This window comes from Pleurodeles waltl, chromosome 6 (assembly GCF_031143425.1).
Source record: "Pleurodeles waltl isolate 20211129_DDA chromosome 6, aPleWal1.hap1.20221129, whole genome shotgun sequence".
Classification (NCBI taxonomy): Eukaryota; Metazoa; Chordata; class Amphibia; order Caudata; family Salamandridae; genus Pleurodeles; species Pleurodeles waltl.
In genome coordinates, this window is record NC_090445.1 from 136,482,427 (window position 1) to 136,509,557 (window position 27,131).

At 44.5% G+C, this 27,131-nt stretch overlaps 1 protein-coding gene across 3 annotated transcripts in view; it reads right to left on the reverse strand.

Annotated features, from left to right (window-relative positions):
• Positions 1-8,721: 8,721 nt before the first annotated feature.
• GJD3 (gap junction protein delta 3) overlaps positions 8,722-27,131 on the reverse strand; it is an 85,172-nt gene continuing 66,762 nt past the window's right edge. For all 3 annotated transcript variants that reach the window (XM_069237588.1, XM_069237589.1, XM_069237590.1), the window contains one exon: positions 8,722-12,760. In XM_069237588.1, the coding sequence (XP_069093689.1) occupies positions 11,786-12,712 (927 nt within the window). In that variant the 5' untranslated portion in view covers positions 12,713-12,760 and the 3' untranslated portion in view covers positions 8,722-11,785. The remainder of the gene's footprint in view (positions 12,761-27,131) is intronic.

Genomic DNA, 27,131 nt, shown 5'->3' on the forward strand with positions numbered 1-27,131 from the left:
TTAGTCCAGTGGCCACACTCTCAATAGTTTCTATTATTCTTCTAACCACTGTGTAGTGGAACATAGTTCTCTCACACTCAGTGTTCACATATACTAGGGCTCTCACATACCCTTTTTATGGTCTGGCTTGACAATGTAGCTGTCACCAGACAATTATGTGAGCATTAATGGAGAAGGGCTTTGGCTCTGCCCACATGTTGGGAACCAGGAGTACACCTTTTAACTGGACAGAAGTTGTGCGCTTCCACAAAAAGTGTTTGCCCTCCACACAGCTGTGATCATTTTGTGTACTTACCCAACTGCTTGAGGGGCACACACATGACATTCTAATGTTATCTAAATGTCTTAGATAACTAGATAATTTATTTTGTATTTTTCTGGCAGCAGCACTGATGAGAAGAATTCAGTCATTAACCTACTTGAATATGTAGGTTTGGTTCGACAGTGCAACTGTCACCTGACTTTTTAACCTACACCAATATTATTGTACATTGTTTTGCTTTTACTCTAATACATGTTCATTTACATGCTATTTACTTGTATTACTTCACGTCGCTACACTACATTATTTTAAAGTCACACCTGTTGGCATTGCCAATGCTTGCTTCCTTTTTTAAGCTATTTTTTTTCGTTTCATTCTTTTTGCTACCTTATGTTATGTTATAAGGAGTATTGGGATTTGGGTAGCACATCTTTCACTAATTCTTTGCTGGAATACTGTGGACTCGACCTATGCATGATGTGCAATAATAAGGTTGCATCATTTGCCTCACATAAATATTGCATCTCCTGTCTTGGCAGCAGGCATTCATAGCGTTCTGCACTCTGTGCTGGCATCACAACATATCTCTCAATCAATCAATCAATCAGTATTTGTAAAGTGCGGCTACCCACCCGTGAGAGTCTAAGGCGCTGGGGGGTAGGGAAAGGGCCTTATCCGTAGAGCCATGCCTTGAGGCTCTTCCTAAAAGATGGTGAGAAACGAGCTTTGTCTGAGGTGCAGGGGGAGGTTGTTCCTGCTCTTTGCTGCAGTGTAGGTGAAGGATCATCTTCCTGCGGTTGTTTTGAGGATGAAAGCCATCTGGGCAGAGTGAGGGATCTGGCGGGGTTGTGGAAGGAGACGCAGTGGTTCAGGTAGGTTGGTCCTGCGTTGTGTATGGTCTTGTATGTGTGGGTGAGAAGCTTGAAGGTGTTTCGCTTCTCGACCGGTAGCCAGTGGAGGGTCCTCAGGTGTTGGGAGATGTGTTCTCGGCAAGGGAGGTCCAGAATGAGTCTGGCGGCGGTGTTATGGATGAGTTGTAGTTTTTTGATGTTTCTAGTTGATGTCCCGGCGTAGAGGGCGTTGCCGTACGCGATGTTGCTAGTGACTAAGACGTGGGTGACTGTCCTGCGGCAGTCTGCTGGGATCCATCTGTGGATCTTCCGCAGTTTGCGGAGTGTGTGCCAGCAGAAGGAGGCGACAGAGTTTACCTGGTGGGTTATGGATAGGGAGGAGTCGAGGATGATCTCTGAATAACCACCTATTTCTTATGCAGAGCTAAGGGGCCACATAGAAATGTCGAAATTTATGCAGATGAGGAGGAGTCAGTAGTTCAGGATACAGGCGTAAAAACTGGGGTGCCATCAAAACTCCTCAACTGTCATTAAGATATCGAGGCATTCTATTCAGATGACCTCCCTCATGGTGGCCCACTTCACAGGTCTAGCACAGTGGTTGTTAGTAACCACCCAGAATGTGAAAGGACCAGTTTGCATAATCATTCCTTCTGATACCTCATGACTTGCCCATGGATCAAGTGTTAAAGTTTATGGGAAGAGTTGCATCATACCTGGAGCTGAAAGCCCCTTAAGAGCCACACCTCCAGATGCTCCAGGGCTCTGGTGCACCAGCACATCCGGTGTGACCCCCTCTGGCGGGGTGGTTGCTGTTAGCTGTTCCACTGTGGGATTTAGCAAGTCTCTTCTTGCGATGACACCAGTACATTTTACGTAAGGAGGAAACCTTGATCCCCAATAGCATGGCTAGGAAGCACCTCTCTCCTTATTTTGGTGCCTTTGAGGGTTTGTCCTAAGGAGAAAAGCATGACTTTTCTGAATGTACTACTCAAATAAGTTCTATCAGGATCAGATCTCTCAGGCACTGGGCTCTTTTCGGGTGGTCGAGCCACACTAATGCATGATGCATCAGAAGGTTACAGAGAAGAGGGTCTCCTCTTTGATGAAAAGTACAGAAAAGGAGACACTCCATCTATGGCATATGTTTCTGCACAACGCCTCCTAGTTGTCCTAGCAAGTGCAGCAAGAAACCAAGGCCCATATTTATACTTTTTTAGCACCGAATTTGCGTCATTTATTGACGCAAAAACAGCGCAAACTTCCAAAATACAATTGCATTTTGTAAGTTTCAATCAATCAATCAGTAAATTTCTAAAGCGCGCTACGTACCAGTTAGGGTTTCAAGGCGCTGAGGGGAGGGGGGGAAGCTGCTATTGGTCGAAGAGCCAGGTCTTGAGGAGTCTCCTGATGGTGAGGAGGTCCCGGGTCTGGCGCAGGGGGGTCGGGAGGGAGTTCCAGGTCTTGGTGGCGAGGTAGGAGAAGGATCTGCCACCGGAGGTCTTGCGTTGGAATCGGGGGACGATGGCGAGGGAGAGGTTGGCAGAGCGGAGTTGGCGGGCGGGGACGTAGAAGTTGAGTCTGTTGTTCAGGTAGGCGGGTCCGGCGTTGTGGAGTGCTTTGTGTGCGTGGGTGAGGAGTTTGAAGGTGATCCTCTTGTCCACGGGGAGCCAGTGGAGGTCCTTCAGGTGGTGGGAGATGTGGCATCGGCGGGGTACGTCGAGGATCAAGCGGGCGGAGGCGTTCTGGATGCGTTGGAGTCGTTGGATGTCTTTTGCTGGGATGCCTGTGTAGAGTGCGTTGCCGTAGTCAAGTCTGCTACTGTCGAGGGCCTGGGTCACCGTTTTTCTGGTTTCCGTCGGGGTCCACTTGTAGATTCTACGGAGCAAGTTTGCGTCAAAAAACGACGCAAATGCAGCGCTAAAAAAGTATAAATATGGGCCCATATTCATAATACTTACATAGGTTGATTTTATGTATTTAGTTTTGTTTTGACAATTCAAATGTAATTCACTTCCCATTCTACTTGAAATTATAGAAGGCATCCCTTGCTTGTTGCTTAGCTACTGATTTCAGTTGTACTGCTTAGTTTCCAGTGCCTCATTCTAACTTACTATTAAATGGCACTATTGCTCTTTTTCTGCCGGATTATGGAAAAAGGTTTGGCAGGAGACCAAAGCTGGTGCTTGATTAGGGGAGATCCAGCCTTCACTCTCTTGACTCAGTGCCAAAATTAAAGCTCACAAGTTGGTGATCGACATTGCGGTTGGGCACAAAAATGATTTTAATCTGAACAAACGTTTTTGCAGAAATATGTTAATCTAACTATCACCTCTTCCATGGACGTCAATCATAGGTTTGACTTAGCTTAGTCAAATTTTCATTGACGTCATAGCTTGGAAACAGCTCTGACTGAAGTGATAGATGAACGAAGATGGATGCTGGATGAAGGCAGCGGTGCAGTGCTACTTTCCTAGACCTCTCAGTCCTCTTTGATACGTCTCCTATGACATCTTACTGATTCAACTGAATGACATTAGCATTTGTAGTCCAGGCCTAGACTGGCCTATTTAGAGGATAGAACCCAAGCAGTTCGTTTGTTGCTCCTCCACCACTAGAGATGTTGATCAAGCTGCCCCTTCAGGTCGCCCGTCTTAGCCCAGTTGATTAGGTCATATAGGCACTACCCAGCTTGTTGCTCAATTGGATGATCTGCTTTGCCACACAAAAGAGCAGTTTAAAAACTCTCTTGCCGAAGTGCCTTCTTAGGTGTATAATAGTGCACAAATATTAAATTCACATAAAACAAAGTCCCTTGCCCTGGGTAGCTGAATAAAGGGTGGTATCATATCTTGTAGCTCCCCTAGAGCTAAAAACTAGTGTCAACATAATCGGGGTCTGGTTAGGCAAATCTCTCTCTCGGGATACACAGTTCTAACTTCATCTTGATTTTTTTCTTACAGTTGCTAAAGAAAGGTGCTCCTCCACTGCCATTTGATAATTGAAAGTTTGTGTATCAAGCTACAACTATTTTGAGACTTGATCACGGCAATGGTTTGTATCTAGGTTTTCTTTAGAAACGTCGTTCTTCGACTCCAAATGATTCAGAAACGGGGTTATTTGAAAACATCTTTGGCCTGGCCAAATGAGAAACAATCTTTCCCTTGAGATAAGGCTTGTTTAAATCCCTCTGCCTGGTTCTTCAAGCGCTGCATAACATAACATAACATAATCATGAGATATTTGCAATCTGCATTCTCCACATATCAACTCAACAGAACGCTGCACTTACCTTCTACTGGAAAAATATATGCTTTTAGGGTCCCTGCAGCTAAACACTGAAACAACCTTCCTTTTCATCTGAGTGCCACTGTTGACAGACGTGCGTATGCTTGTAGAGGAATACGCATACCTTTCTGCCCTGACAACTGTTTCTCATTTCATCCTGTTGTTCTTTTCTTGTTTTACAGTATGCACTGGTTAGGTCCATGCACATATCATTAACTACCCAGATCTGATGGCTCAGAGCGCTAATGAACTGAAGGGATGTGTGTTCCATCACGTGGCCCAAGGTTCAAATTGTGATTGGTCCACAAAACCTTACGTACTTCGAAGATCAATAAAATGAGTTTGAACCAATGGACATCTGTTATTGATCAATAGGACCAAGTGACCTGGTGTTATGAATGTAGGCTTTGTAAGTAAACATCCTATGTTATGTGCAGCAGAGCGTGGTATCTCTGTACTTCTGTCGGTAATTATCAGCCAAGAGGTCAGTGCATCTCCACCACCTTTTAGATGGCTTCTGTGGTTCCCTATGTGGGTAAAGTACCATAGCTGTTGCACGTTGGGTCTTTGTTCCTTTCAACTTCCTCTTTCTCTGGGAAGGTTTAAGGACTTTGGCTTGCACAGTCAAATTTCTGTGAAACTTTCTACCAATCTCTACATTTAAAGGACTGCAGAGGGCTCTTTTAAGTCAGCGTAGCACCAGACCAGGCCTCTTAGCGTGTTTCCTGCCACCCCACCTGAGTAGATTTTTCTCCACCCATCTCACTCTGTGTGATATGTTGAATGGACCAATTGACTTGCTTTGGCTTACTTGAATATTCAGGTGTGCGACTGAGTGTTTTGCATGCGGGGCATAGCATTGTCCATGAGATTTGAGTGGTGTAAATCTCAAATTTATCAACTAATCGAGCAGTGGGCTTCAGGAAGCAGGGGTGATTTGCATGAGGAGTAGGATCAGTACTGATTGGCATTAGGTTGGCCTCTGTCTAGAATGGCAGAGTGTGCGAAAAAACATGGGCTAGAATGCAAATCACCTTTTGGACGTTTACCTGTCAGTAGTAAGCCTGGAAACATGGGATTAGAGCGGATTTCCAAGCCTACTACTGCTGATGCTTGTGGATTCCAAAAAGTAGTCATTTTGCACCCATTGGAGTACTTCTACAGGTGCAGTTTTACTACATTTTGGCAAATTGGCCACTATATATATTTATATATATCTAAGATCCTGGTCCAAAAAATGAACAATTTAAAAACTGTTAGTGTAATGAGAAGAACAATAAAAACCAACACAGACTCAGCAGACCCAGTTTAGGGCCTCCAGACCCAACTACCAAACCAAGAAGGTATCTGAGGAGTGTTACACCCCGAACAATCCTGCTAAAGCTACGCCCCTGCGTGTCCCACCTGGGCCTGGCTGTACTCCCTCGGAACACATGACTAGGGCCCTTCCCCTGGGAAAATGTATCTTAAATGTATTTTCACTGCACACACTGTTGAATTGGAGCATGTGGGCAGGGTTCCATGTTTCTAGCCCTTGCCTTTTACAAATCATTTTATCAAGTGATTATTGACCCAATGTACTTAGCTCAAGTCGGCAAATTAGTAGGGCGAACCGAGCTAGAACTGAGTCATGGGTCTGGCTCTGATGTAAGAGTAGTGCACCAAGCCATGAAAAAATACGGCATGTATATCTTGCAACAAACTTAACGTAAATATATGGGGCAATCTCTTAAAAATTCAAAAACAGATTTCTTTAACATCCGGAAGTGGTTCACCTTAGTACATCAGACTATATCACGGCATTGACATTTATTAAAAGTGATAGTTTTTAGAAATATTCATAGCTCGTGCCCCAATAACAATGCCATTAGTGTACTAAGAGGTATGTCTGTAGTCATGTATACCCTAAACTTTGCCTAGATTCTTATAATAGATGGAACAGCATTACAGTCTACTAAATCAAATGCAAGAGTTGCTCGTGCAGCGCACGTCCTGAGCTCAAGTATTTAATAGTGTGCCCCTATGTAATATTAAAGAAAAAGGAAGTTCTGTGAAGTAATATATTTGCCAAGGATTACACAAAGTGGACAAACAGGGAAGCTAGTATTTCTTCCAAGTTATTGGGTTTCACATTTTATAATTCAGCCACCAAATGGGTATTTTTTTCTCTCAGTCTCAGTCCTGTTTACATCAATGGCCACTGTTTTATCTTTCATTCTTAGCTTACGATGAGAGAAGATGCCCACAGAACCAAACACCAAGCCAAGAATGCAACTATTTAGGGAGTGTCACATCACAATGGTTCCTTCCACCTGTTGGCTCTGTTGTATAACTTTCTCCATCAGTCTGATGGAGAAAGGGCTTTTGAACTAATGGCATTACATGTCCCACGCTATTCACAGTGGAAAATAAAATGTCTTTATCCTGTCTTTGACTGTGAGGTGTAACCTTGCGGTGAGGGATATAAGAAAATAAATTATGAAACACAGGTTGTGGGAGTCATTATTTTATTGTTTTTCAGAAATAAATTCCAGCTGTGGCAGATTGTTTCTGAAAAGAAACAAAAAGTTTGAACATTTGGTTGCCAGCTGTCACAACCAACGGTGGCTGTCCACCAAACATTTTGTTCCTTGAAGGTGCAGAGATCACAGCTGGCCATTGGTTATCTCTAGATTTGATAGACGGAGTACCTTTCGGATGGTGGAGGTAATGTCCTCCGCCATCCCGATGGAGACTACTCCCTTGCGTGAAAGTCTAAATCAGGCCCTTATTGTTTAAATTGTACACTAAACAGGGAATCTGTTTGTTCAATCCTTGTGAAATGATTCAGGTCGAAGGCAGCAGGATGTCACTTCCTCTGTTGCCAACGCTGCCAAAAACACTGTGTGGTGTCACATCTTGTGATGTGAATGAATTGGGGATGTAAACCGTGAACTCACTTCCACAAGACCTGCCGTATTGATGAATTGACGCCATAGAAATCTCCTGCTTGAGAATTTACAGTGGTTGGCTCAACAACAAAACATGTATTCCCCTCTAGTTATGCACACCGCTGGTGTTTAGAGCAAGAAGGCAGAGTCGATGCACAACTTCCCATAGCTTTGAAAACAGAGCGCAATCAAATGCGTAAAGCAGTGGTTCATGAGAAGTGATTTTTTGGTTAGTTTTATTTAAAGAGTACGGATTCCAGAGGTTCTCTAGATTTCTGCAGCAGTCAGATCTCGAGCATCAGAGGTTAGCATGAGGTCATGCCCTGAAGACGGTGTTTCTTATGAGCAGACTGCCCTTCTTTCTCACTCCACCACACATCTCCCTCTTCCCCGCCCCCTACCCTTCATCTCTCCCACTCCTTGCCATCTGGGCGATATCTTCGATTCTAGTCTCTGTGTCTCATCTGCTCCTTTCCACTGTTTATCATTTCTGCTTCATTGAACTTTGCAAAGTAAGAAAGAATCACCAATTTCTGACATGGTAGACCACAAAAACGTTTATCCTCACTTTCATTCTATCTCGCCTTCATTTTGTGCCACTTTATCTATGTCTCCTCTGGTCTAGTCTTCTTCTCCGACTAAATCAGTCCTAAACTCTTCCATTCCTCTTCTCTTTCAACTTTCTCTGACAGCTATACATTCTCTCTACCTTATCTCTCTTCGCTGGCTACTTTTTTCTTTTCATATCCAGTTCTACTTCTTATGTACTGTCTTTAATTGTGTTCTGCTCTGGTCCCTCTTTATTAAATTCTCTTATTGGCCCGCATGTTCCTTCTAGCTCCCTATCTGTTCCCATTTTAGGCTGATCTCTGCACCTTTTCACGTGCCCCTCTCAATTTAAATACTTCTTCCCCCTGTGCTCACCTCCCTTGCTTGCTTCATTTTAGGATCTCTCTAAAATCCCATCTTCTTCCCCAGCCTTTCCCTGACATTCTCTAATGCCTGCTCCAGCACAGCTGATTCGAGCTCTGTAAACGCTTCTTGTGGCCTTGTGGTATGTGCTATCTTTGCTATTGCTCTCTGCAGAGTGTGTAAGCTCTATAAATAGAAATAACATAAATAATAAAAAGTAAGTGCATCATGAGCAGGACCACTGCCGTTTTAAGATCAAATGATCACTGTGAATTGTGCATACGTATAGATCTGCAGCATGTGCCATCCTTTATTTATTGCAGAATGCTACCATGAACTAGTCCTGTGCAGAGCAATGCAGCTCCCGACACTTGTTAGCAGTTAACAGTCACTTTCTGTTGAAGAAGACTCCAATAATACTTTGCTAGTGGGTGAGACCAAGTTAGTCATAATAAACAAGTCAACCGAGAACCTTCAATTAAATTATTTTCATAAAAAGATCATCAATTTAATTTTTACAGCAAAATGTAAAAATAGTACAATAACTCACTCCCATCAGCCTACCTCCCCCACACAAGTATTTATCCCCCCACACCCATGTTTAACCCGGCATTTTATGCAAATCCTTCTTTTCACGAAGGTACAGTACATTGCTCTTTTCACGGGTAAAATTAGTGCAAATCCCTGCCTCAAGTGCATACGTTTTGAAGATGGCCTCAGTGGCTCAGGGACCGAACAGTGTTAGAGCATCAATGTGAGAGTTTTTTTATTTTAAAAAGGACAACATCCCCTCCTTCAAACCCCCATGGAGATCCCACGGCGTATTAAAATAAGGTTACCATACGACTCCACGTAAACCAGGACATAGTGCTCCAGCCATTAATTTTTAAGAACTTTGTGCATTCTGGGAGTTGTAGTCCTGACTCACTTCAGTTTATCCAGTTGAACCAATACACCTGAAAACAGTAGTGTAAAGGGAATCCTGGAACTAGAGTATTGTGCCCTTGGTGACATGGAAGCATATGGTCGTCTTGCAGCAGAGACAAGCATACCATGAAAGTAGCTGAGATCTCAAATTGCTTTGGTACAGTGCATTCTGGTACTCATAATTTTCTGTTTTTCAAACATAGAAGTTGAGAGGGCGTCTCTTCCTACAGCATCTTACAGCATCATAAAGTGCAGGAATGGAGTGACACTCACCATCGTTCATGACTCTTTAGACAACAGCACTTTGTATTCTAAACCCTTCCAGCCCATGCTTACATTGGTTAAGCTACACCGTAAATCCCAGAATACAACATGTTTTCGGCTACATAGACAGAAAGTAGGCTGCACAGCACTTAAGAATCCCTATTCTATGCAAGAGTAGCTGATCCAGGCCAGATTGTTGCTGTCCATTCTGGTACCTGTAAACCTGGTTACCCCATTTTAATTCCAATGGGATGATAAGCACCGGAATGCACAGGAAATAACACCAGGACATTTTCACACATGGGATGTGGAAACTTGGGAACTCTGAGGCTGGTCAGTGCCTGTCTCAGAAGGTCTCCTCAGAGCCCAGAGATGTTATGGTCTGCAGCTCTGATGGGATATTTTCAGTATTTACAGCGCACAGTAACAGTCTTCTCACCAAAACTTTCAAAGTTACCAGATCGCTGCATATGCCCCAGCCCTGGACTTTTCTTGTACAGATCATTTTTAAGATGTGCAGTATCCTAGTGAAACGTGTGAAAAGAAGCAGGACCACAACGCCAAGAATGTTAAATAGATATTTAGTACAAGAGCAGCGCATTGTGACTGATCTAGGGCCATCTGGGAGCCGAGTATTGAATGTTGAATTACTAATGCCGAACATTGGAAGCGCATGAACAGTTCAGCACTGACCTCCAAACGTGTTCCTCTGGGCACTTCTCTTTCCTTTAACGACTACTTTGAGTTTTTTAAGGCACAGAGCAGACTTAATTTCCCAGAATGCAATGAATGCTATGAAAGTTCTAGTCTGATGATCGGATAGGTAGTCTCCAGCTGGCCAGATACATAGTCAGTAGTTAGGCAAGCGTTCACCCATTCACCGAAGGCAAAGAGGCTCCTTGCCCACAGAAAAGCTGAGAGGGCTGGGTCTTGGTTGACCAAGACTATTTATTGTATAACTGCTAAGTGCCTGCCTTTTCTGTCCTCATGGTGCAGTGAATAACAACTTCAGCTAGTCCTTTTTTTTTTAGACAGCAGCACTTTGCATTCTGGGACATAGAGGTTTCCTTCTTGGATTAAAACTACAAGTCGACAAGTCCCAGAATGCAAAGTACTATTGGCTAAAAAAACAGAATTGACTAAGATCACAATAATGACATGGTGCCACTTGGCAATGCTGCCTTTTGTTCCATAAATAAAGATCCACATCTTATTATGCTGAATTGTATGGGAAGTAGCTTAACCACCTTCCCACAGTGCACAACACATTCCTGGGGTTTGAAAGGGAAGGAGTCTACACAATATTGAATCACTTACATCGGTGACCATGTGATTCCATCCCACTGGGGTCTACATTTTTCAGACCTGGACGCTCCTTTTAAAAACGATTGTGAATGATAATGATAGTTGAGTTCTGCTGTGTTCTTTATGTGAATCACAACTACAGCTCTCAGTATGCGTATGTATGTTAAATAAAAGACCAGTGCTGAAAATACAGCATTATGCCACGTTCACAAGTATCCATAGGGTCAGCACTAGCCCATGCGATCTAGTATGGGACGGCCAATATGATTGGACAGTGATGGTCTTGCTGGAAATTGGACTCGAAGTAACCTTTATTCTAAGTCAGTGCATCAGCAGTGTCTGCATCACATAACCAACTGTTGTGGAACAGGGACCTCCCAGTTCATTTCTTCTGGCCATGATAGAGTTAGCTTGAACTCTACTGCTCTCTCCACCTTCTTCTTCTCCGAGTCCATCAGAGGTGGAGGTCCCAAATCCAATGTAAATCCTCCACCTAGGTTAGTTCTTTACATGGGCTCTTGGAAGTTGGCTGACTGTGGCAGAGATACTTCAGCAGTCCACACTTTCCCCTCTGAGAGGTCACCTGGGAGGTCTTGTTTATACAATTCCAAAGAAAGATCCAAAAATAGCATAGCAGGTTATCTGTTTTTGGCAACAAAAAAAACTCCAGTGGATATTCCCTCTGTGGTCTGTCTAGAAACAATATTCACAAACCCGGGGTGACGCAAAATATCTGCCAGCACTGAATGTTTCTGCTTCATCACCTGGAAGCCGCCATCTTGAAAAAGCATGTTGAAGTGTTAGGTCCTGTTTACACTTTTCAGTGACACCCAAAATATCGTAGCAAGTAGCTTGGCAACTGCAGACCATGAAATGTCAATGTCTGGCTCAAAGATTTGGCAAACTGATGACTTTCAAACAAGCCTCCTATTCTTCATTGATATGGCCTTGGCAGTGCCACTTGCTGAAGTTATCCTCCTGCAAGGTAAAAACCTGAAGCTGCAGGCAAAGCTGCCTCTTTGAGACCAACAGTCATGAAAGAAAAGCTACACTGCAAGGTCAGCCACCCGGGCTGTAGATCTAGAGGACTTACTGCTGTTGGGAGTGCTGGAGGGAGACTTGGGCTGGAACACAGTGCTTGGTGTGAAATGATTTGGCATGCTCTGACTCCCTCGGGCACCATCCTTCCTCTGGGGAATGAGGTGCCGGCCCTGCAGCAAGAGGTGCCGAGATTTTTCCTGTTCCCGATTTGACCAATTGTCCTGCTCATAGGATGCCGGCATTGGCCTCTTGCATTTATCCTTAAAGATGAGGTGGCCCAGCTCCGCCAGGCTGAGAATAGTGGAGACCACCCCGACTACGAAGTAGAACTGGACAAATATAGTTTTCTCGGTGGGACGGGACACATAACAGGAAACTACGTGTGGACAAGGGTCGCGGGTGCAATTGAACTGCATATCCACCTTGAACCCATAAAGAAGCCACTGTCCAACTAAGAACCCCACCTCTGCCATGATCCGCAGGACCACATTGACAATGTAGAAGGTACGGATGTGTTGGATGCGTTGTTCTACCTGAAGCTTGGTCCGGCAAGGGCTCTTTGGCACTGCTCCTATCGCCACTGTTGTCACTGCTGGGGCTGGCACTGTCGCTTCCTCTCTGTTAATTTTGGTGCCCTGGTGCATGGAATAGATAACAAACAGGACGGCTGGGGCTGAAAGCAACACGATATGGAAGACCCAGAAGCGATAGTGTGAGATGGGAAAGGCCTTATCATAGCACACTTGCCGGCAGCCCGGCTGCATAGTGTTGCAGATGAACTCCTCCTGCTCGTCCTCGAAGACGTCGCTGCCCACCGTGGCCAGGATCAGGATGCGGAATATCAGCATGACCACGAGCCAAAAGCGACCCACCATAGGCGAGTGCTCCTGCACCGCATCCAGCAGAGAGCTGAGAAAGCTCCATTCCCCCATCGCACATGGGACCGACAGGCAGTAGTGGGTCTACTCTGGTGACTGCCCCTGTAAGAAAAAGAAAGCATTAGAGAGAGCTGAATAGGAGGCAACTGTAACCTTCATTATGTCACATAAAGACTGGCTGGTGGAACTATGAAACTTGGTCCTTTCTACCAAGCAGCACATTAGTCCTGAGTATTAAGGGGTGCATCATGTTCAAAGGGGAGACCCAGGTGCATTACCGAATCACCAACATCCTGAAATATAGAATGGTCCTTGTCTTGATTGTGGACCTTGGTTTCCCCTCAGTAAAATACCTTAACAGAGCCGAATTTGAAAAAGCTTCCTACTTGTTCAACTTCGCCTCTTCCCTCAGGCTTTGTTCCTTGTCACTAAATGAGACCACCTGGCTAGTTTGCATATAACATGGCAGGGACCAACATAGCAACTTGGGGCGTGCTCAGAGATGATGGGAAAATAGGGGTAATCACGACAGGTGGATTCTTATAAAAGACCAGTGGGGCTGTGGGAGAACCAGTTATGTTGGACACGCATGAGAAGGGATTGACCATGAGCATGCGACTGACTCTCCTCCATCTCTACTAGCCTTCGATAGCACTGGCCTGCATGGGAATTTATCATGATCCCATTGGCCAGTGAAGCTCTGGAACCGCTGCACGAGTTGAATACAAAATGAAACGTTTGTTTCATGAGGGCAACAAGCTTCTCAGCTAGCCTGGGAAATACTACATTTTATGTTAAATTACATAATTTTCTAAACTTTATAAACTTTCATAAATGGCAAAAAATAGAACGTTTATGTAGCAAATTGCCTTTTTGTCTTCAGTCTCAAAGCACTGATGGTGCATTAATATTCTGAAACCTTCTACCTAGCTGTACACCCCCCTTCCAGATAATCCAACAGAAAATAAAACAATGTCAGGCACAACTCTTGGAATGATCCAGACGTGCTTTGTTTCTCCCAGGGCAAAGTTTCCCAGTTCCTCAATCACAACTTCACACGCTTCTAAAGCCATTAAGTATTATGCAGCCCACAGCCTTGTTTCCATATAGGAGGCTTGTTGTGGTGTGCCGACGTCAGGTTTAGTCAAAAATTAAAAATCTGAGAAAATTCCTGCAAAAGTTCTCAACTTGACCAGATCACAAACATAGCCTCAGTGAAAAGGAATGCACAGTGCCGTACAGGAATGGCCAGACCGTTGCCAAATCTTCAATATATCTGCATTAATTAAATTCACGTTTTAGGCTTTCCTCATCATGAGGGGGTTGTATAGTATGACTGACCACCAAGGAGCAGAGGCCACGGCCTCGGCCACTCTCACGTTTGTTTAGGGCAGTGGTTCCCAACCTTTTGACTTCTGTGGAACCCCACTTTATCATTACTGGAACCTGGGGACCCCCATTGAATCATTATTGCAATCCGCCCCCCCCCCACTGAGTCATTACTGAAAGCTAGGGACCAAATCTATTAATACTATTTAATTTTCTAAGCAGTTGCGGACCCTCTGAGGGGGCTTCGTGGACCCCTAGTGTTCCACAGACCACAGGTTGGGAACCACTGGTTTAGAGATCCCCTGGGGTTGCTGTGTTGGGAAGGGAGCTGTCGCTGCTGTACTCCCTGCGCCGCAGATTTGCCTGCAATCTTTTTCCAAAGCAGGAATCTGTTTTCTCTAAACAAAAAACCAATGGCCTTCATATGCAGAGAGTTTTCTCCCTGGGCATCCGGTCATTCTACATTTTGCCTGCCCATGTCCGCCATGCCTGCCATGTCAGACAAGCACACAGAAAATCAGTACGATTACCTCGCCATCAAGAGGTTGGGCTGACCACCACTAAGACTCAGCAATCCTGTGGCAGACTGAGATTATGGATTACCAATCTGAGGCTCAGCTGACCGTAAACCACTGGTGCCCCGACCTCTAAATAGCGTAGAGGAATCACGCGTATGGCGGTGGGTGGACCGTCACTTTACACCAGTCATCCTGCTCTGGCATACCTTATGTAAGGCCCTTTGTGGTTGCCGGAAACTCTGGTAAGAACATAGTTGCCAAGGACCTACGCTGAATATCCCTAGAATCCCAAGTCCTCTCCTGTGCTTGCATATTGGGTCCTTTAAGCACCAGGACACCTTTCTGGCAGCTGTGCACCACAGAAGGGCATTGTATTGTATTTAAGGTAGGTCTTCATCTCAGTGTGCAAGTCCTCATCGCTGGAGCAATGGACATGTAGTCCGCTGCCACATTTGACCACATGTACAATGTCCATGCGCACCTTCCACTTTCAACTCACAAAATCATCAAACCCCTGCTATCGTCACTCATCCTGTCACATGCCCACACCTACTATCAAAATAGCATAATAACCCCCACTCTCATTTACACCCAGCTCCACATAGACCTTTCACAAAAGAGTTCACCACATAAAAGTTCCACACCTCATACTGTTTAAAAAAACATGCAGATCTGTGGGTGTGGTGATTCTCATAGCGGAGCGTCGACTTTATCATCGGACTACAGAATTTCACTGCTGAAAATGTGAATGCATTTAGCCTTGCCATTCAAGTAAAATTTGCAGAAAAATTGTTTCAGAGGGAGGAACAGAGGGAATATTTTTTGTATGATGAAATCCCCTCCTAACAGGCGGATCAAAGGGGTTGTGTGAGGTGTAGAAATTACCCTTTCTCCAGCAAAGTACAGAACACAAATCCTCCCATGGGTCTATTCATTAGATTGCAGGGTAATAGTATATGCACCGGAAGTTACCTCTTCTCTGTGTTCACAACCAAGATCTCTCACTTGCCCGTCACCCACAGCACCGACCTGCCACCTACTGAAGGTGGTTGGGGATGGGTGCCCAGCCTTGTGATCCTTCGCTAATCGCATCCCAGCCAATGGCGCTTCCAGCACGCCCGCCATGTGTGGAATGCATCACCCCCTTATCTCATCCTTCTCAGATTTTCCGTGCACATTGAATGTCATGTTCAGCTACCATATCACAGTTATCAACACTCGGACAAGTAACACCTCCCACCTTCAGCCAAGTCATCGGCAGAACGTTTCGGACTAGTCATCACACCCTATACATCTACGCCACCTCAAGGTGCTCCTGTCCTTACACCAAGGCTTCTCCTTCACTATATGCCCTTTTATTTTTTCACTCCAATCTTATATTGCATTATATTGACACAATTTATATAAGCGTTATCATAGGTCTTATCATAACAAAACTCAAAGCAGTCATTGTAGGGTACTCAGATGTTGAAAACCAAAAACCGGGACATTTCACAAAAACAGAAGAAAAACTACAATTTTTCACCAACCAAAGGGCACACAAACGAATCAAATGAAAGCACGCATCAACATAGAAACACAGACAATGAAACACTCAGGGAATAAGTTAAAGGAAACTTCTAAACCCAGTGCTTGTTAATTAAATTGATTTTTGATAAGACCTGCTAACTAATCCTGCATTGAAATAAAGTAATAAAATGCCTCGCCCTATTTTCAGTCAACCCTCTATGAAAACTGGGACATGGGCTAAATCTGCTGAAATCTGCCAGGACAGCTGGTGACAAATCCGTACAGTCCTGGTAAATCCGGGACGCCTGCTCATCCTAACTCCTTGGATGGGTTTGTTAGTTGTAATTTAGTATCTGCAAGAAGGAAGATTAAAAAAAAACTAGGGTAATATCAGCATTCAGGTTGTTGGATCGTCCTTCAGTGTGATTTAGGGAGAACCCCTTTCTTTATACCCACCATCACTAGGTGGAGTTACTCAAGTGAATGCTCTTTTGCTGACCATTTGTTGTAACTTTATGAAAGTGGACCGCCACAGCCTATTCTCCTCATTCATCAGGTGTAGTGCCTGGAAGCATCTATTCTATACAGAATCTTTTTGTTTTTGTTTGTGTCTCTGGAAAGTTTTGTAGTGAAATGTCTTTGCTGGTTAATCTTTGTAAGGATCACTGGATACCTTCAGGTCTATGAAGACAACCCACATTTACCTATGCTACTCTGAGGTAATTTAAGAGACTGAGGGGGTCATTCCGACCCCGGCGGGCGGCGGAAGCCGCCAAAAGACCGTACCGTGGTCAAATGACCGCGGCGGTCATTCTGACTTTCCCGCTGGGCAGGCGGGCGACCGCCAGAAGGCCGCCCGCCGGCCCAGCGGGAAAGCCCCTTCAACAATGAAGCCGGCTCCGAATGGAGCCGGCGGAGTTGAAGGGGTGCGACGGGTGCAGTGGCACCCGTCGCGATTTTCAGTGTCTGCTTTGCAGACACTGAAAATCATTATGGGGCCCTGTGAGGGGGCCCCTGCACTGCCCATGCCAGTGGCATGGGCAGTGCAGGGGCCCCCAGGGGCCCCACGACACCCGTTCCCGCCATCCTGTTCCTGGCGGTATTTACCGCCAGGACCAGGATGGCGGGAAGGGAGTCGGAATCCCCATGGCGGCGCTGCAAGCAGCGCCGCCATGGCGGATTCCTTGGGCCAGGGGTAAACCGGCAGGAAACCGCCGGTTGCCCTTTTCTGACCACGGCTTTACCGCCGCGGTCAGAATGGCCCAGGAAGCACCGCCAGCCTGTTGGCGGTGCTTCCGCAGTCCCCGGCCCTGGCGGTCATGGACCGCCAGGGTTGGAATGACCCCCTGAGTAGCTTAAACGTTTAAACCTAAAAACTGGATAAACAAATTCAAATTTTCCTAAACCTCCCTAGCAAATGCCTGTCTGTCGTGTAAACGCAGGTTAAACAACTATAGCTAACTTTTTTTATCAACACATTTTTGTAGAAATTGTATTAAAAGTTCATACATTCAAAAAATCAAGCTTCTAAAAGTGACATAATAAACCGGAAAAGGACAGAGAAAAGCAAAGGAAGTCCTAGATTTATAAAGGGTTGTGAAAACCCTCTTGTGTGGTGCTGCACAGTTTTGCTCTGTACCCATGTACCGTAGGTAAATGGATGCAATGCTTTGCATCACTTTGTGACACTGAAGAACCCTCACAAGATCTTGGTAAATAACAAGTGTAAAGTGGGACGGCAAAGAATGATATGAAGTGGTGAGGTTGCCACTCACGGGCAAAACACCTACACTAAAGCCAACAGACGACATGATTTGCACAAAAACTGATGAAAAAAGAACAAAAATGGTAGCTAGAGGTCCTGTTTTAGATGCCAGTACCTCCTATTTGATACCAAGCATTATCTGGGCTAGCTGGTTGTCTAAGATGGTCTAAACAGGTGTCAGTAGGGTCTCCCTTTTGACTTTCTACATCTCATGAATTCTCGCTCCCAGACAACTGTGACTGCATCGATAGCTTTTGAGAATCCTTCACAAATAGTTTTAAGGAGTCTCCTGTCACCCAAAGAAATGTCACCTGATTAATTGCAAAGAGCCAAGTTTACTGGCACCACAATTCCAAACACTTCAACCCTGGGACAAACAATTATTGGGTTGTCGCAGACTCTGGATTAATAAATCCACTCCAGGGATCTCTGTTTGAGTCCATTGTCACAGGTTTGAATCATGTTGGTGTCCACTCTGCTTTTTATCCTTCCAAGGTCAATAAAATTAGTAACACAAAGTTTGGTGACAATAAATATCTGTCAACAGCCACAAGAGATTCCTTAAGGGGTGAATGTTGTGTGCCTCAAATATACATGTTATGTTATCATGTGGGATAAACTACCTTCTTCGTACAGTGCCAAGACTAACTGGAGTTGATCGGTAGGGCCTCAAAAGAGGTTTGTGCTGCACACAACATTGAAATTCCGAACTCCTCTCAAGTTAAACTCTGATAAGACTGAGGTGCTGTTGGTTGGTGGCCCCTCAGCTTGGGCTCCCCACCACTGGGCTCCCCACCACTGAGCTCCCCACCACTGGACTTCTCGCTCTATAATCTCTGGCTAACGTTGATAATGTTCTTTCCCTCAGAGCTCAAGTGAATGAAATCACGTCTAACTACTTCTATCGTCTGCGGGTTTTAAGAAAGATCGCACACTATTCCTCCTTCTTGGCATATGATTGTTCTACAAGCTATTATATCTTCTAGATTAGACAATAGAAATTCTCTTTATTTAGGAGTGATTTATTGTGTCTCTGGTACACTCAGGAATATTCCAGGTTTACCTTAGACCTTCGTCACTGCTCTTCCAGCTCTGCTCATCTCAAAGACCTTTACTGGCTACCTATGACCCAACGCATTGTGTTCATTTGCCTAAATATATTCCACAGAGATATCTCTGAAAAAGGCCTAGGATTTTTCCAATACCTGTTTGATGATCACCATCATACCACACAAGGGAGTCATCAACCCCCCACTTTAGCAGCTTCAGCGGGAGTGAGGTTCTTTATGGGCCTCTTCTGACTGCAGCAGACAGACAGTGATTCATAACTTGAAAGGTGGGAGGGTGAGTGAAATAATGGGTGATGGATGTATGGATGAAAGGGGGATGACTAGTGAAAGGATGGATGACTGAATAAAAGGATGGATGAATGATGTGTTTGAAGATAGATGGATAGGTCTGGATATCAATGGGTGGATGGATGGACAGACAGACGGAATGTAATTGTGATAGACTTAATGTTGGATGAAAGATTGAAGAGATGACAGAATGGATGTATGTATGTATGTGTGAGTGAAATGGTGGAGGGATGGGTGACAACGCGTGGATGGATAGATGCATGGGTGAATGAGTGAAAGGATGGATGAGTGAAAGGGCGGATGGATGAGGGATAGGATGGATGGATAATGGGAGAAATGATGCATGGATGAGTGAGCAAGAGGATGGGTGATGAGTGAAAAGATAAATGGATGAGTGGATGGATAGGTGAAAGGCTGGATGGATGTAAGGTTTGAAACGCTGGATGTATGTAGTGAAAGGGTGGATGGCTGGATGAGTAAAAGGATGTATGTAAGGATGGATGAGTTAAAGAATGGATGGATGAGTGAAAGGGAGGGTAGATGGATGGCTGGATGAAAGGATGAACAGATGGATGAGTGAAAGGGTGAAAGTCTGGATGGACATATTGAAAGGGTGAATGGATAGGGAAAGAATTCATGAATGGATCAGTGAAAGGATGGATGTAAGGATGGATGAGTGAAAGAATGGCTAGATGAGTGAAATTGAGGGTAGATGGATGGCTGGATGAAAGGCTGGACAGATGGATGGGTGAAAGGGTGAATTGTTGGACGGATGAGTGAAAGGATGGATAGATGTATGAGTGAGTAAGATGGTGGATGGATAGGTGAGTGAAAGAGTAAATGGATGTGAGAGTGAAATGGTTGATGGATGGGCAAGTGAAATGGTGAGTGGATAGATGCATGGATAAATGAGTGAAAAGATGGCTGTAAGGATGGATGAGTGAAAGGGAGGGAAGCTGGTTGGATGAATGACTTGATGGATGAAGGGGTAAATGGATGGATGAGTGAAAGGGTGAACGGCTGAAGGATGGGAGAAAGGATGGATTGATGAATGAGTGAGTGAAAGGATGGGTGGATGAGTGAAAGTATAAATAGATGGATTGGCTGAAAGGCTGGATGGGCGTAATGAAAGGGTGGATGGATAGATGAGTGATAGGATAGATGGATGAATGAGTAAAAAGGTGGATGTAAGGGTGGATTAGTGAAGGAATGGATGGATAAGTGAAAGGGAGGGTAGATGGATGGCTGGATGAAAGGGTGATCGGATGGATGATTGAAAGAGTGAATAGATTAACAGATTAGTGAAAGGGTGGATGTATGTATGTACGTGAAAGGGTGGATGGATGAGTAAAAGAGTAAATGGATAGATATGTGGGTGAAATTATGGATGGATGACTTAGTGAATGGGTTCATGGATAGATGCGTGGATGAATGAGTGAAAAGATGGCTGTAAGGATGGATAAGTGAAAAGAAGGGAGGGTGGATGGATGGATGGATCGGTGGATAAATGGATGGATGAGTGAAAGGATGAATAAATAGATGAGTGAAAGGGTGGATGGATGGAAGATGAGAGAAAGGCTGAATGGATCAGTGAGAGAAAGGATGGATGGCTGAGTGAAAGGGCAAAATGATTGACCGATGAGTGGATGAGTTAAAGGCTGAATGGCTAGACTGAGTGAAAGGTGGATGAATGGATGAGTGAAAGTATGGATGGATTAATGAATGGGTGTATGAGTGAAAGTATGGATATAAGAATGGATGAATGAAAGAATGGATGGATGAGTGAAAGGGAGGGTAGATGGCTGGCTGGCTGAAAGGGTGAATAGATGGAGGAGTGAGTGAATGAGTGAGTGAAGGAATGGATGAGTGAAAGGGTAAATGGATGGATGAGTAGAATGATGGTTTGAAGGGTGGAGGATGAGTCTATGGATGGATGAGTAAATGAACGGATGGATGAGGGAAAGCATGGATGGCATGGATAAGTGAAAGAATGGATGACTGAGTGAAAGGATGGGTGGATATGTTTGAAGATGGTGAATAGGTTTGGATATCGATGAACAGACGGATGGGCGGTCGGACATAATGATGATAAACTTAAAGTTGGATGAAGGACTGAAGAAATGACAGAATGTAAAGGTGAAATGATTATATCAGTGAGTGGACGGAAGGATGAAGGGATGAATGGATATATGCGTGGATTGAAGAAACAAGCAAGCTCTTCTGGGGAGGGTCGCAATGACTTGCTTTGCTTAGTTTAGGTTCAAAGTGGGGGGTATTTTTATTTTCTGGCTACTCACTTAATACCAGACTACTTTGCTCCTCCTCAGACCGATTCATAGAATTGCCCAAAGTTTGCAGGGCCTATTTAAGAGGATTTTTTTCCAAGCACTTTGTTGGGTTTCTTCATAATTCTAGAACATGCTTATGTAAATATCTTGATTGGCTAGGGGAATGGTGAATTATGCATCCTGATGCAGTTGTAGTTGGATTCCTGCTCTGCTGGTCTCTTTTCCTGTTGCTTCTTCAACTCTGAAGAGAATAAAAATGTGTTCCACTCATTCTGGAACGGCCACAATTATGCTGCAAAAACATTCGCATCTACGCCACTACGTGCGTGACTCCATCCTTGTTTGGATACTGTGAGCTGAACATCAATGTTGTATTATGCAAATGTGCTGCATTCATAGCGCTATTTTGATTTGGGTGTTTGAGGTGAAATGCGCTCTCGCAGCAACTGATCACCATGTAATTCGTACTTAACTCACAGGTACAACCTTATATTTTACAGTGATGCGCAGACCTGAGATTGTACTTAAAGCCACCAGTTGGTCAAGTGTTGAAAATAGTGATTTGCATGCCCTGTGTACCGACAGACTCAGGGCATCTAATCAGCTTCTAATCAGCTATTCATCAGCATCTAATAAGCTATTCATCACCGTGTTTCACTTACCCCGTGCACACGCAATTCAAACGCATACTTTTACATTATACAGGGATACACACAGCTACGATTTTACACAGATCCACCAGTTATTCGGTTGTTGACAATATTGGGATTTGCACACCATTGCTCACACATAATTTACACACTGATTCACAAACCAGCAATTTAATACAACGCCACCAATTCCTCAATTTTAGATTATTGAAGTAATTCGTACACCTTGTGCGCACACTGAATTTTACAAGTTCTGCCTTATTTTACACAGTTATGTGAACACCTTTTAATCATATTATTTGAGTATACTGTATACTTACCTTTGTGTGTTTTCCTCACCACCACCATTACGGTGATGCACAGATCTCAGACCTATTGATTTACATATAAACCTATTCCTGCCTCCCCCTCAGTGTTCTGCTTACCAGTAGACTTCAATCATCTATGAACCACAATCTTACAACAGTGTATCAAGGCTGTTGAAACCTTTGCACCATGATGCAACAAAGTGTGGTACCACCCCTCCATTTTTATCCACCCCTGCACTTCCACATACAGATTGGGGACAGTGGAAAGAAGGCTTCGAGGCATAGATCGATGCCAGTTAGGGAGGAATGTTCTTCCAAAGGTAAACAAGTTTTTTCAATGCAATGGGTTTTGTGTCTGCTCGAGTTACAGCTATTGGCGTTGTAAATTCCTAACTGGACTTTTCTTACCACTTAAATTGAAAATGAAAAGTAAAAAAGTTGACATAAGCGAGCCGATTCAAATTGCCATGGCCAACATGAGCGCGAAGGAGAGACACAAAAAGAAAAAGACGTTCACTCACAGTCAAACGTACCGGCAGTCATGCAATTATCCATCTAACAGGGGCAGTCTGTAAGGCGGTAAAAAAAAAAAACCCGAGGAGGGACAAACGTAAACCATTTACCAATGATGACAAACGATTTTTGAAAGGCAAGCCCAGGAACGAGTGAAGGTGATGGGCGTGCAGTGGGCGTGGTTAAAAGTCCACAATACTTAAAAAGGTCAAAGCGCTTGCGCGCTCAACCGAAAAATGTGCACTTGTACACCACTGTTTAGGCCTGCATTGCAGGAATCATTAAAACATTTACCTGGTTTTACAACAATGCATGAAGGTGGTGCTGTGGCTGGTTATGCATCAACAAAAAAAACTCTGGATACACACTTCAAAACACGTAGAACCGTCACTATGGTGAGACACACATTTTACATGGGACATCAATTACCATGCGCAGCAACTGATAGTTATGTTGGGGCCTTAAGGGCCTGATTTACGAAAAGTTAGAGCCGCCTTTGTGTCATTTTCTGACGCAAAAGTGTCGCAAATGTACAAAATATAATTATATTTTGTAAGTTTGCACTGCTTTTGCGTACAAAATGGCACAAATATGGCGCTAACCTTTCATAAATCAGGCCCTAAGAGTTTTAGCATCACCCTGTGAATACCAATAATGTGAAGAGATGATCAGGGATCAAATTGGAGAAAAATCTAACACCAAAAAGATTTAGGAAACTTTACTAACTATAAATTTAGCCCTAGTCCAAACTGTAGAAACTGCCAGATTCCAAAGCAATGTTTATGGAACAAATGCTATTGACTTCTGAGGACATTCCACTCCCACATTGAGCATAAGTCTTAGAGAAAAAGGAGGAAAAATTACAACAAACTCAAAAATTTAGAATATTATAGGTGTGGGAGTAATTATTTCGGCAGTGATCAGTTCTGTCGGGCTATTGATAAGCCCTGTGCAAAAGGTAGGAAGAGAGGCATTTTGCAAAAGTGTGTAAATTGTGTGTTGCTAACCAGTGATCTGAAAATGTGAATGCCATTAAATTACCTTTGCACATGCATTTGCATTTTGACTCAGAGTATGACAACGTGGTCCTCTGTGTGGAGGTAGGCTTTGCCGACCACATAGTGAATGCTGACACAAAATATGTGATGCACTTAGTCACAGCATCAGTTAGGAGGCAAATCTACCAGATAGAAATATCTGATGTTCCCACGATGGTGATGGCAGGTTCTGAGTCATTTTTCACACTAATAGGCACTAAGCGATGGGTAAACGTTACCAGTGTGACTGTGAGAAGCTCAACTGTTCGTCCAGCTGCCTATGGTGGGAAATCCCTAGAAGGTGGAGTTTGATGCCACCTTCCAATTCAAGGGTAATTTCGCCAAAGGCATAGTGTCTGTAGCCAAGGATGGTTAATGCCTTTTGGGATGGCTTGAACAAAGAAGTCTGGGTATATTGTTAGACACCAAGGGCCATATTTATACTCCGTTTGCGCCGAAATTGCGTCGTTTTTTTTGACGCAATTTCGACGCAAAACTAACGCCAACTAACGCCATATTTATACTATGGCGTTAGAGGCGAATAGCGCCAAAGTTCCCGGAATGTGCGTCATTTTTTAGCGTGAACCCCTTCCTTGCGTTAATGATATGCAAGGGAGGCGTTCCCGTCTAAAAAATGACTCCCAGGCCTTTACGTGGTATTTATACTCCCGGGCAAAAGCGACGCCCGGGAGTGGGCGTGGCTAAAAACGGCGCATTTGCGCCGCTTTTTAACGCCTGGGTCAGGCATGGCGTTAAGGGACAAGTGGGCTCAAAATGAGCCCAGAGTGCCCTCCCCTGCCCCCAGGGACCCCCCCTGCCACCCTTGCCCACCCCAGGAGGACACCCAAGGCTGGAGGGACCCACCCCAGGGACATTCAGGTAAGTTCAGGTAAGTTTTTTTTTTTTTTTTTTTAATAATATTTTGTGGCATAGGGGGGCCTGATTTGTGCCCCCCTACATGCCACTATGCCCAATGACCATGCCCAGGGGACAGAAGTCCCCTGGGCATGGCCATTGGGCAAGGGGGCATGACTCCTATCTTTACAATGATAGGAGTCATGTTGATGGGGGATGGGCGTCGTTAAAAAATGGCGCAAGTCGGGTTAAGACGATTTTTTCGACGTAACCTGACTTGCCCCATTTTAAGACGCCCAATGCGCCATTTTCCCCCTACGCCGGCGCTGTCTGGTCTACGTGGTTTTTTCCCACGCAAACCAGGCAGCGCCGGTCTGATTGCGCCGTCTAACGCCATTCCATAAATACGGCGCCCGCATGGCGCTTCGGAATGGCGTTAGACGGCGCAAAACTTTTTGACGCTAAACTGCGTTAGCGCAGTTTAGCGTCAAAAAGTATAAATATGGGCCCAACAGCCTAGAACAAATGATGCTTAAGAAAGCACACACATGTTTAAGCGATGGATGTTTCTAATTGGGTGAATACCGTTGCTGATTTTTTTTATTTTTTCAAACCTGACGAATTCAGGGGGGTTACCTATTAAATTGTGTTAAAGAGAAGTGTTCTATCAGTTGTGCACAAAGAGTGATTTGTATCCATTTCCATGAGGGTGAGTTAAAAAGAGATCTAGAGAATGTATGTGATCAAGGTATTATTCAGCTTGTAGAGAGCTCGGAATGTTTGGCACAGTCATTTTGGCCAGAAAGGCCAATGATTCTACAAGGTTCTATGAGGGTGTGTATTGATGGACTTCAGAGCAAGGATCTGGATAGCTAGACAGCCTCTTCCCAACATACCTGTGACTGTGATTACACTTAAAGATTCCAAAACGTTTTAGCGTTGTAGATGGTATCAGCTTATCACCAGATTGGTTTTACACCAAGGCACTTAGGGGCATATTTATACTCTGTTTGCGCCGGATTTGCATCGTTTTTTTTTACGCAAATCCGACGCAAAGCTAACTCCATATTTATACTTTGGCGTTAGACCCGTCTAGCGCCAAAGATCTTGGAGTTTGCGTCATTTTTTAGCGTGGACACCTACCTTGCGTTAATGATATGCAAGGTAGGCTTTCCCTTCTAAAAAATGACTCTAAGGCATGAGCGCCTTATTTAAACTCCTGTGCAAAAATGACGCACGGGAGTGGGCGGGCCTTAAAAAATGACGTCCAGCCGCTTTTGCGTCATTTTTTAACGCCTGGTCAGGGCAGGTGTTAAGGGACCTGTGGGCTCGGACGCAGCCCAGAGGTGCCCTCCCATGCCCCCAGGGACACCCCCTGCCACCCTTGCCCACCCCAGGAGGACGCCCAAGGATGGAGGGACCCATCCCAGGGAACTTAAGGTAAGTTCAGGTAAGTATTTTTTATTTTTTTTTGTGGCATAGGGGGGCCTGATTTGTGCCCCCCTACATGCCACTATGCCCAATGACCATGCCCAGGGGACATAAGTCCCCTGGGCATGGCCATTGGGCAAGGGGGCATGACTCCTGTCTGTGCTAAGACAGGAGTCATTTCAATGGGGGTTGGGAGTCCAAAAAAATGGCGCAAATCGGGTTGAGGCCAATATTTTGCCTCAGACCTGACTTGCCCCATTTTTTTGACGCCCAAGCTCCATTTTCCCCTACGCCGACATTGGCGCAGTTGTGCGTCAAAAAGTATAAATATGGCCCTTAATATCATACATTGTGGCAGGGGGAGCATACAGTTTCAAATAAATGCCTATCAGGCTGGTTTCTGCTTCCTCAGCTTTTCAGTATGTGGGGAAAGCGTTATTCAAAGGTATACCCAATGTGAAGTGCTTCTAGGGAGACATTTTAGTGTTTAGTCAAGATTTAGAATGAGATGATGGGTCTCTTGCAGTTCTATGCATTTTAAAAGACAAAAGCATTAATTGAATGCTAATAAATGCAAATGTGCTGTGGATGGTGTTGATTATTTGGAGTACAAAGTATCTGCTCAGAAAATAGAACCAACTGAGAGTTTGGTCAAGGCTGTTGCTGAATTTCCATCCTTGACACTAAAGACCAAGCACAATCTTTTTGTGGGAGTGTTACAATTCTAGGCTAAGTTAATTCCCAAATGCAAAGAGAAAACACACAATTTGCGATCCCTGTTAAAGAAAAATGAGAAGTACGCATGGAGTGAGGAGATGGAAAGGGAATTTAAGGCTGTGAGACTTGAGGTTGTCAGTGCTGGTCCCCTCAAACCCTCTGACACAAATGAGTCCTCATAATTGTTACAGATAC